This window comes from Pygocentrus nattereri, chromosome 6, assembly GCF_015220715.1.
Source record: "Pygocentrus nattereri isolate fPygNat1 chromosome 6, fPygNat1.pri, whole genome shotgun sequence".
Taxonomy (NCBI): domain Eukaryota; kingdom Metazoa; phylum Chordata; class Actinopteri; order Characiformes; family Serrasalmidae; genus Pygocentrus; species Pygocentrus nattereri.
The window spans coordinates 21,562,278-21,574,883 of record NC_051216.1 but is presented as its reverse complement, the minus strand read 5'-3'; the positions used below and the strand labels follow the sequence as shown (position 1 = coordinate 21,574,883).

Sequence of the window (12,606 nt, the reverse complement as noted above, 5' to 3'; positions counted from 1 at the left end):
TGGTCGTAAACTTTCAGATGTACACTGTGGGTTTTTCAAAGCAAGGCTTGCATATAATTGTAGAGCTTTTTTGCTTTATGCTTTACAAAACAACAGACAAAAAAAACAGTTTTATTATGCTGTATCACCACTGTCAGAACAAAACATTTTATGTCCAAGATGGTAACTTTACACAAGAACAAGGACCCACATTGTCGCTGATGTAACCCTGCTCTTCTGAAGCACCAAATTGAGTTTGAGATTGGGGGCATCTATGAACAGTGTAATTTGACTTTGTAGATAATATGACACTATTGCTGTCTATTGGACTAGAAGTGTTACTTCCTCACATTGCCATTTAAACAGTATAATTTACCATTGAATTTACCTGATATTTTGCAGGTGTTTCTAGTAAATTAAAGAGTGTCGTCCATCTTTAAATTCTAGAAAGTATTACAGGTTTGATCTCTTTTGCTGTTGAAGTGGCCCCACATTGCCCCTCTGTGTACCATTGTCTAATGTTTTTTTTTTATATATTTTTAAATCCAATCCTAGGGACTTTCACCTATTCCCACAGCAGTGGATCCCCAGGGCCGCAGTTGAAATCTACTGCCATAGTCAACTCCCACTTTTTTTTTAAAACTAAAAACCAACAGCACAACTTTCTGTCAGTCAGAATGACCTAGCTAGCTAACTAAAAGTGGTACTATTATCTAATGTTGAAATGGGACCAGTGTATGCCAGTTCTGATCCCTAAACCAATCCCCAAATCCTAAAAAAATGTAGAGAAAATTGCATTAAAAATTGTAACAAATATTATTTTAAAATAAACTTCCATAAAAACCATTAAAATCTACTTCTGTTTCCTTGTTAGATATAGGTTAGATAAGCAGTGGTGTGATTGGCCATAGTTTCAATCACTCATAGCACTGGCCTATCCAAAATAACTGCTCAAATGTGCTAGGGTGGTCCAATACATGGATTTAGGGACCAGAACTCCATGAGCACAGCATTTCTAAGGCACAAAATCAGCCAAATAACATTAGGTAGACAGTAATTACAGTTGTCCAATTCAGAATGTGGCACAGTCATAAGCCAGCCTATTAACACTGAAGCCTTAAATCCTAGAAATTGACAGTATGTTAAGGTTATGTTGGTCATTGCACATGTGTCTGCAAGCAAATATTTGTTTCTGTTTTTTTTTTTTTTTTTTGACTAGCTAGCCATGGTGACTAACGGTAGTTTTATTTCCTACTGTAGTGTTTGAACAATGCTGAAATAGTTCTGGTGCTATTACTGGTTTAGGTATGATATTTGTTTAACCAACAAAATTACATTGTAATTTAGTGAACCAAATCATGAGGTCTAGTCTCTTTGCGCTGAAAGCACCTTTTTATTCCAGTCTGTTTATGCTGCTTGTTGTGGGCAGCTGCTAGGACCATACAAAATCCTCCTGCAACGTTTTCTTTACACAAAACGCATAATTGAGGAAACATTCCGATTTGAAGACCATGTCTATCTACTTCAGCGCTGAGAAGCAGTGATACAAGCTCCCCACTGCACAAAACCTGTTTTCTGTAGAAAAACAAAAAGATACTAAGTTCTTTGTTATTTTTTAATGCATCCTTGAATTTCCAAATGGTAAGAAATTAGTTTAGTTTTTCATTTTCAGCCATTTAGCTCATTTCACCCACACTCATTAAGGACCCGTTCTTAAGCAAGCTCTAGCACAGGGGTTTAATTAAAATTCAGTAAAGTCCTGTTAGAGAAAATTTCCACAAGCAAAGGTCTGGAACATCATAATGTCTAACTTGCATCATGATTCAGTGCCATAGCTATACTGTATACTGGCAAGAAGGCAAGAAGTCTTGATGTGACACTGGATGGCCAGTTTATCGTTCTCAACTCACATCGCAAACCTGACTCGGTCCAGCTTGGCTTGACCTGCCACTCTTCAAGGCGCGTGGAAGATAAGCGTCGAGAATGTTCTCTGTACTGGCACCCAGGTGGTGGAATGAACTCCCACTGGCTGTCCAAACAACAGAGTCTCTTGCTGTCTTCAAACGCAGACTGAAGACACATCTCTTTACACAGCACTTAAATGAGCATTGAATTATAAGCTGCACTTATATATTATATTTTATTGTATTGCACTGTGTATTGTAGTTTATTGTATTGTATTGTATTGTATTGCATTGCACTGAATGGCACAGAGTTCTGTCTTCAACTCTGTTCCTTTTTCTCTGGGTATCTACAGTGACTTTTGTATCAGTATCTGAGCTCAGGACTGTCTTTTTCTCTAAGCTATTGGTAACTAGCAAACATACTTTCTCTAGATAGACAAAGCACTTCTTGTAAGTCGCTCTGGATAAGAACATCTGCTAAATGCTGTAAATGTAAAATGTAAATGTACTGAAGTAGTCTACTAGTCATAGCATCATCTTATGTAGTCAATAACTGAATATCAAATGAAATAAAGTACAGTTCAGTCATATTTCAACAACATCTGCTTCTCCCCTTGCCCCTCCCCTGTGTGTGCGACACTCACTCGAGTCTCAGTGTGTATTGTAATACACAGATCTGATTGGCTGAGTAGTGTCAGGTGTCATACTTAGAACGGATGTGATTGGTCTGTGAGTTGCCTGGGCTGCTAAAGCTACTGTAAAAGCTAGAAAAGTTTTGCTGATAGTTTTCTCCATACTTTATCGGTTGTTGGTCTATAGGACAGTGTCTTGGTCCAGACTCAGACTGCGGTCCGCCTAATAGTTTCACAGTCATGTTTTTGATATAAAGAGAGAAAAACATTGTAATTGGCTCTGGTACAACTACTCTCTCTTATTTCTAAAAAGAAGCCACACACGATGCCCACGTTTGTAGAGAATTGACAACCTACTAATCTATTAACAACCAGTTTTAATGAACATGGCACCTGTGGTGGCCAATTAAGTTCCTGCAGGTGTGTGCCACTTCAGCCTAAAGACATGCTACTGAATAGTACCCCCTTGTGGAGAAACTGTAACCATATATGTGTGATTGAGTTTGTGAGTAAGCTGCAAGGCAGATCCCTCAGTTTTTTTACATCTAAAAATGCAACAAACTTTAAAATAAAGTTAATGTACAAACATTTTATTATTCCAAGTCATTTTGAACCACTTGAATCAGTCCATTCACCATGCAGTTTTCACATGATGTAAAAACTTTTACAAACTATGATTAAAAATAAAGAACAGCAAGATGAAGATACAAGATTTTGTCCTGACAGTGATGATATATTAACCCACAATTTCTGCTTGTTCATGAGATGCTATATTTATCCTGAAACCTAGCAAACACCCATGGTTGCGGATATTACTGCACAATTTGACCAAATACAGTTAAAGGGCCCATTCTTGCTTTCACCTCCTTATGCTCCATATATGGGAAAAAATGCAAAAATAATGTTTTTTTTATTCATTGTTTTTGTCATGAAAAGTAAGCATTTACATATGTCTGTGTACAGTCAGTATACAGCAGTTTAGCTTTTGGATCTGTAAACAGAATTACATGAAACATTTCTCTTCATGACAAAATATTCTCCATGTTGCTGTATTCCTTTAGTGGTGTTATTCAGTTGAAAAATGTGTTGCTGTAATAGACGTAGCCAGCAGCGTGTGATTTCACAGCTTGGCGCTGGAACATTAGCCAGGTGTTGGTAGTGGGGAGAGAAAGAGAATGAGTGGCGTATGGTCCCTCGATAGCGTATGGCCTACTGCACATGTCCTCTCTTCTACCGTAATGATTCCACCTGCGGTGAGAGCCATCGCAGCCAAAAATGAGCCGCAAACGTAACACAATTGCGCTAGTCATCTCTACTGACTAAGCTGGCATTTCTCATACAAAAACATCACAGTGCTTAGATGCTTTTTTTTTCCCTCCTCTGCAATTACAAGGGAGTAATCAGCACCATTCAGCACTGGTGTGATGTTTAGTCTTTGAACACCACCTTCTTCTCTCCTTCAGAAGCTAACAGGAGTCTGAGTTCACAGGTGGGGGTCTGGCGTGTAGTGTGCAGTAAGATAGTGTTGGCTGGTCAGGGAGCTGATGTAAGGGGTTTAGGGGCCTGCTAAGTGCTGAATAGAGAGAGTTTGAAGATCCTGTGCAATGCAGAATGGAGGGAGTGAGCAGCAGCTGACATGGGGAGAAACCTTACGCTTGTGGTGCAGAAGCACCAGAGACTCATCAATCAAACACACACGGCTCAGTCCCCATCGACATAACTCAGCGCAACAACACAACACACTGCAAAGCAGCACAGTGCAACGTTACCTGACACTGCATATGCACAGCAAAACCATAAACCATAAGACCAAAACAAATAAACAAGATGCGTTAAAACTCAACACAGAAGAACATGATCCAATATAACATGGTGCAAAACAATACAGCCCTGCTAGGCAGTGATGAGTGCTGGCCTACAAACACCTTTGGGCTATATTAAAAGAGCAGCTGATTCTACAGGAGCCACTGAGGAGTGTTAATGACTCTGCTAAGAAATATTTAACAGCCTCATAATGTCCAGCTTTAAAAATTCATCAGCAGGCTGAGAGAAAGTGTAGAGCTTAGCTCTCAAAAATGGGACCACGATCTATCTGAGCTCAGTTCAGCTGAATTCTGTTCAGTCATGCTTTATTGGCAAGCCTATTCACTGTCAAAGCCTTCAGATGACAGAGGAAAGATAGAGTGCTGTAACCAAGCCAACAAGTAAAATAAATATTAGCAGTTCAGAAGTTTTGATTTCTTCTTTGCTTCGATGTCTCACTCTCTCTCTCTCTCACTCTCTCTGTCTCTCTCTCTCTGTCTCTCTCTCTCTCTCTCTCTCTCTCTCTCACACACACACACACACACACACACACACACACCCCATTCTTTGTTGGTGTGTGAGTTATAATAAAGGATGTTCCAGTTACATTAGCCATGGAGAGCAACACTAACCACTGAAATACTGCGAGTCCCACCTGCTAATATGATCGCTGATGTGATTTCTCCTATTAAGCTGTGCTTCAGCAGACACATTCCCAGCTGAGTTTGTAACTCAGTCCGAGGGAGTGTGGCAGGATAGATGGTGGATGTTTATGTGTGGTGCTGTGCTGCTGTGTTATAGGCACGAAGAAAATAATCATTGTACAAGGCTCTTAGATTTTCCAGAGGGAGGATTAAGGAGTTGCTAAGGTAACAGAATTGCACCATCAGGAGGAATTTGGAGTTTTAACTATCCGTTTGGTGATGGCTGAGTTTGGACAGAATTTTGACAGGCTGTAGTCAGTTTTGGATGGAATTTTGTTGGGCTACAGTTGAATTTAGACATAATTTTATTGGGCTACAGTTGGATTTGGATGCAAGTTTGTTGGGCTGCAGTTGGATTTGGACAGAATTTTGTCAGGCCACATTCAGGTTTGGACAAACTTTTCTAAGGCTTCAATCAGGTTTGCATAGAATTTTGTCAGGCCACAATCAAGGGTGGACAAATTGAATTTTGTGAAGTTTGGACATAAATGTATCAGGATGTAATGGTTTCAGTCTACAGTTGTGTTTGGATTTACGCAGAATCAAGCAGAATGCTTTGAGTGCAGAAGTGCAGAAGTAAAGATTGAGGATCTTACCTGTTCTCAGTGTCCGCACTGCACTTTGGTGATAGCAACTCAAAGGACTTAGTGAACTTCACAACCTGCAGGAGATAAAAAAGTTTCAGCAGCTGTGAGGCAGAAGTTTATGGAGTCTAAGGAAAGGAAAAGACAGAAAAGGATAGAAAAGACAAAAGGACAAGAGGATCACCGGTGACTCAATGTCCTCCAGTAGCTGTACAGAGCAGCGTTCACACTTGAGCAGGGTTTGAGCACGATGCATTATCTTCCTCACAATCTTCTCCAGGTCTGTCTGCTCCTCAAACAAATCATTCACCACCTCCAACAGAGCCTGAACATGCAAACAATCACATGTTAAAAGCGATATTTCTGCTGGTTCTGGCTTAAAAGGCTTTAAGCATGTCTTAGCTCTGTGTCAAAATTGGTGCTTTTATCACAAGACACAAGATTTTATGCCCTAGCCACTCTACTATGTATACTTCTACAAAATCCACTTCATTCCATCAATCAAATAAAATACTATAGTGGCTATAAAACAATGAGTTATGCTCAATAATCCCCCTCCCCTCTTATTTTCCTTCATCATCGAGTTCACTCCTTCTTCTGGGATCAATGTGTGAAATGTCACAGACTCTCTCAAGACGCCAGACATTAGAATTATAAACCTGGCACACACACACGCACACACGCACACACACACACACACACACACACACACACACACACATACACACACATACACACACACAAACGTGCATACACGCTATCTCTTGGTTCTGGTCCTATGCATATACATATCCTATGCATATACAACATATACATACCAAATATGACCACACATACCCTGCTCCCAAACCTTCTGAACAAGAACTGTCTAACCAGCAGGAGAGTATGTGGGCAGCTACAGATCAATACACACAAACACACACACACACACACACACAGCTATACTGTCTGCGGTGGGCGAACAGCTATACTGGGTTTATAATGAGATGGATGGTTCAGATCATTTTATTCTCATTCAGGCTTTATGTCATGGCACTGGTCGTGCAATGAAGACTATAATATGTGGCATGTAAGGGCAGTCAATTTGATGATATTTATTTTTATCTTGCTAAATCATATGGAGGTATAATATGCTTTCTGGGCATATTGTGAATTGTTACATATTCACAGGGAAGCAATATAATATAAATATAATATAATATTATATTTTAATAGCTTATCAGTCATTTACCTACTTCAGGTTTGTACTTTAATAGTTGTATACAATGAATGAATAAAGACAATTAATTATTTATAAGGTAATTTATGTCAGTTAAAATTTAATGATTGTGACAAGTAAAGTCAGCCTTTATAGAACACTGAATAACTACTAAGTTCATTGTAGGATATATGTAAATGGATGTAAGCACCCCCTTTATTTCTAATGTACCCTCAGTGTTTTTATTCTGAAAATGGGGTTGCTCTTACCCTGCTCCGGTCATACTCCTTTCTGGATGCAGCAAAGAGTTGAGCATTAGATATGGCGATTCCACAGAAAGGGAGGTACATTTGCAACACCTGCAAAGAGAGATGACTGGTCAGCATTCATCAGCTCAGGCAGTCCATGTGGTCTTAACAAAGATTGACAAATGAGCATAACTGTGACCTGTACACTCAGTATATCTGTATTTATACTTTGTGTTCATCAGCTGATGAATTCAGCTCATCAGCATGTGAAAAATGGTCAGACATTATGTGATGCATACAATTTTTTTTTAAATGTGCTTACGTCACATCTATTTATTAGGGATGCACTGAAACTTTGGACTAGAGCTGGGTGATATGGCCAAAATGTTATCACGATAAAAAAATTCATATTGTTTGATATCAATACATATCACGATAAATGTCAAATCATTATTTCTTTCATGTTTGAAGGCTGATTTTTGCTCCTGAGTGGTTAATTACTGTTTTAAGCTGATCCATTATGGTCAGGGCATGACACACACTTGCCAAACATTGGAGCATTTCACAAATCTGTCATGGGAGAGTGGGAGAGAGTTTCTGATAAGCTGTTTTTATCAGCGGGAAAAGCACAGCCGCAGTTTTTGTAATAGTCATAATTTAAGAAAGAAAATATTTATTTTTAGCTGTCAGGTGACGAGTGTTGGGCTATCCTGTTACAAATGCTAAACAAGTGGCCAACAACAGTGTTAAACTATTTCTCAACAACGTCAACTTAGTATGAACAGCAAACATTAGCTGGCTCAATACTTCTGTGATGGATCACACCAGCTTACTGCCATCACTCCTACCACATCTATGTCCATATCACAGTATTCAAACACCAGCTAGCGACAACTGGGTTACTCTATTCTGTTGTAGTAGTTTAAGGGGTGAACCGCAATAGATCAACATCAAACAAACAGAGGCCTCATTTTAGGTATGTTTAAACTGAAAGCAGTCCTTTTGTGTCTTGTTTGATCTACAGCAAAGCTCACTAATAGGCGGACTGCGGTCTGAGTCAGGACCAGGTGGTCCTATTTTAATCAGTGTAACTTTTCTAGCCTTTACAGTACCGCTTTAGCGGCCAAGTGACTCACAGACCAATCGCATGTGCTGTAAAAATCACACATCATGCTACTCAACCAGTCAGATCTGTGCATTACATTAAGCACTGAGGCTAGAGTGAGTGACACACACACACAGGGGAGGGACAAGGCGAGAAACAGCAGTGAGAGGAGAAAGTGAGCCAGATTATTTTACATGGCTCTAAAAAGAGAAAACAATGTATGACAATAAATGTTATTGAAACATTACTGAATTGTACTTTATTTGATTTAAGATTCAGTTGTTGACTGTATAAGATGTTGATATAACTACTAGGCAGTTAACAGTATATGGCACTGAATCATGATGCAAGTTATACATGATGTTCCGGACCTTTGCTTGAGGAAAATTTCTTTGACTGGACCTTACTGAACTTTAATTAAAGACCTGTGATCTATAGTATCATCAGTTTGCTGTGTTGTGTGTGTGACATAGCCCTGCTTCAGGTTAGCCAGCTGCTAAAAATAGCTAGCCTGGAAAGATAGCGCTCTCCCGCTTTCCAATACCTCACAGCTTCCTCGGTTTACTTTTGTTTAAATCAGGGCTATATCTTGCATGAACCCACTTTTTTCTTTCACTGTTGTTGCTTGGGAATGCACTAATACTGAAATATAACTTTTTAAGTGCTGTAACAGCGCTTAAGTTGTGAACTGGTTAGGATGTACAAAAAGAGGTGAATTCACTGTAGGGCAGTACAGTTATGCCACTTATCACTCACACTTTGTCACAGAAGAACAGATCGTCGGTTGCTCCACTCAAACAGCATAACTCCACATTTCAGCCATTGCTAAAGACATTTTATTTGTGGCCCCTCCCTCTCTAATCATGTCGAAAACTCAGAAGTGCACCCTCTCTTGGCAACAGCAGAGTAGTGTCACTTTGCTTGCAGTAGAATGCGCTACCAGGACTTTCGCTAGAACGTGGAAAGTGTGAGAATGGTGTATTATATAAAATCTTTCTTTTCGCTCTATCGAGGAAAAGTTAGATTGTGATAATTATCATTATCGTTTTATCACCCAGCCCTTCTTAGGACATTAACAATTTTTGGCTGAATGGTCAAAGATGCCATTTATTCTTTCAGCCAAAACAAAAAAATTAGACCAAGATCTTTGGAAATGAAATTAAAAACTTTATAAATACTTTAAATTGCAATAAAAAGGAAAATAGCAATTAAAACATCATATGGTTCCTTTGCTTTCCTGTGTCGGTCAGTGCAGATGGGTTCAAAAAGTCTGAGCAGCAAAAGATGGACAGTAACAATGCTGGCTATGTGGAGCCTTTGAGAAAAATTAGACAAGCAATTTGTAATCACAGTTCATTCTAAAAATTAAGAGGGGATACAATGTAAAATCATTTCTCCACTACAGGTTTGACTCTACATAAAAACAATATTCCAATCGATACGCATAGTACAGCAAAACAATGGAAGCATGAAAGACTCCACTGGCCCCTTGTGACCTGCAGTTTTTGAAATCACAAAAAAATAAATCAACAACAGCGCCATTGAGCAAACTAAACATAATGGAATTCATTTTTTTAAATGAATAATCATTCTGTTTTATCAAAGACATTTGATTGTCATGCACACACTGTACCCTAGATGTTGTAATAGTTTAGTAAGTGTACTTTATTGTTTTTATTTGTTGTCAACTTTTCATTTCAGAATTCATTTTGGTGCATCACTACTATTTAATTTATGCTATTAAATATCTATTGAATCTGTGCATTCTTAACAGCCATTCTCCTCTGATTGTGGAGTAACCCATTCAGTGAGCTATTGACTGAACATTATGAAGCATGGCCTTTTCTATTAGCTTTCATCTGCCAGCACCAATACATCAATACAGCAAACATTTCCCTTTCTGTGTGTTTTCATTAACACACTATGTCTTCAGCCCACATCATTGACCTATTTACTGATTCAATACATTCAATCATTTTTTATGAAATATTTTTAAAAGTCTCTTTTAAAATCTGACATTATTATGCCTCATTGTGTTTGAGAAGGGACAGAAGAGGGGAGCATGGTCTGGAAAGGAGAAAGTAAGGAGAAAAAATGTGAAAGTGGCGGTGGTGGATAGTGTTGTGGTGGGAGTGTTAGATACACAGTAACACACACACACACACACACACACACACACACACACACACACACACACACACACACACACTTTCCTATCCTACAGGTCACACTAACTGGAGACCTCAGCTTACATCTGCCAGGATTACAGAATTCTCTCTCTCTCTCTCTCTCTCTCTCTCTTTCTCTCTCTCTGTCTTATACACATATGAATACTATCTAGCTTCTAACTTAGCTACTCTCACTTTAACAGCTTATTCACAAATTGTGTCCAATAGCCCTTACATTTTTTCAGGGTCATAAAACTATACACACACACACACACACACACACACACGCACACATAATGGTGATACACACTGATTAGAAAAAATGAGGAGAGAGAGAAAGAAAGAGAGACAGCAAGTAAATCAAATCTTTAAAATTCATAAAAGCTCATGGTCCTGACAGCATCAAAAAAGATTCTTAAAACAGCCCATCTGAGCTATAGAGAGCAGCACTCAAATTATTCAGCACCATCCAGGTTCAGGCTGTTTTCCTGACATCTGGAGCCAAGGGCTTTCTACCACCATTCAAAGGAATAGAGTCTTGCAGAGGCTTTTTCAGTGAGCAGAAGTCTAGAGGAGCTTTGGCTGTATTTTAAAATGTTAAATCTTATGTAGAAAGTGTAAAGCAAAAATTAAAGTGGTCTTCTTCCCAGACATTGTGAAGTAGATGGTGCATGCATTCCTACACATTCTAATCATCAGACAGGTATGTCAATCTGAACATTCAGTTTCATTTATCAGAATGAATTCAAAGTTAACATCAATGTTTGAAAAGGAACCCGTCTCTTTTATTCCAGCTGACAGCAATGTATGCTTTATGAAAGCATTCTCCTCATTCTCCTCTCCTATTGTCCTCACTCTCGCACATTTTTAATTAAAAAAATCATTTCAATCTCAAGAACTGTTTTATTCTTGTTCAATTTTCCTGAAGCCGCCCAAGTGAACTTTAAGTGGCAGATGATGAGGGAAGAACTAAACAGATTTGTCTTTAATGAAGAGAAAAGTCATGCCTTATCTTTGATGTGCTTTGGAACTCTCTCCTCATTCTAGAACACACTGTGTGAGAGACACTTAAAACAAGTTGTACTGACAGAGAACTGACTCTGCATCTCACTTTAACAGCCCACAGCTTCACTTCACTTTATGTCTACTGACAGCTGCTCACAACTGCATGTTTGGCCATTTGTTGGTTTGTTGCTGTAGTGAGTAGGACCATAATATTTTAAAACATGAAAAGGTCAACAAAGCCACAGTTCCATTTCATTCTATGGAGCCGCCAGGCCCATGGAAGCTTTCCTGCATTAACTCAACCCTTAAACACACATGCTAAAAGGGCAGAGATCTCCGAGGGCGATGACTGTGAAGCGCACACTGATTCTGCTTCCTGTTCTGAGTCACTTCAGTAACCTGTAGACACACACAGCTGAATATGAAGTTCTTGTCATATGATGCCAAGCACTGGGCAGTTCTCCGGCTTGGCCCGTTTTATTTTCTTACCAGACTAGGGGGACCCTGGGTGAGGATCTTTCTCTGTCTACGAATGCAGGGATTCAAGGAAAAGCTTGGTTTGTCTAACTGGATTCTGTCCATTACCCTAGGCTACACGGAAGATGAGGCTATATACCAGGAAAGAGCTGTGTTGACACTGGACTGAAGGATGGGTTAATAACCAAACAAAGTGACACTGGCCTGGGGGAGCGCTATCGACAGATTCCCTCAGCATCGTTTGTTGTCATTTCAACCCCATGGCTAATGAAATGTGAGAGCGCTGCTCATCATGCTTCGTGGGTTGTGCTTTACTATGAACAGACACACAATTATCCCTTACATGAGCATATAGAGTGACAAGCCGAACACTGGTAATGAGACTCATACAGTAATACTGAACAAGACCTTCCATTTCAAGTTGCTGTCACAATGGCCACAAGTGATGCACAAAACCTTCTTGAATCAGAGTTCAAATGTCCAGACTTCTGACACATTTCCATTGACACTGAGGGAATTCCAGGCAATTTCCAAGTCAGTTTGACCCTGAGCCCGAGACAAGACCAAGTCAAAATGATGTTGAGTCCAGGATAACACTGAGACCTTTAATTTTCTTGAGGCCAAGACTGGACTTGAGTGCTGCAATGCTAGTGCATACTAATGCTGTCTTATTAGGTGGCTACATGATAAACATGGTAAGCACTTTACCGTATAAGAACTGATGCTTTTCCTAAGAGCTGGTGACTCTCTTTTGTGGCTCAAACTGCCTGTTTTTACAAAACAAGATGTTTGCCACAGT

General features: G+C 39.4%; 1 protein-coding gene across 1 annotated transcript in view; it reads right to left on the bottom strand.

Annotated features, from left to right (window-relative positions):
- pde11a (phosphodiesterase 11a) overlaps positions 1 to 12,606 on the bottom strand; it is an 80,771-nt gene that overhangs the window by 51,328 nt on the left and 16,837 nt on the right. Inside the window, exons 3-5 of the mRNA XM_017692336.2 lie at positions 7,074 to 7,163; positions 5,791 to 5,931; positions 5,619 to 5,683 (exon numbers count right to left, since the gene is read on the bottom strand). Coding sequence (XP_017547825.1) covers positions 5,619 to 5,683; positions 5,791 to 5,931; positions 7,074 to 7,163 — 296 coding nt within the window. The remainder of the gene's footprint in view (positions 1 to 5,618; positions 5,684 to 5,790; positions 5,932 to 7,073; positions 7,164 to 12,606) is intronic.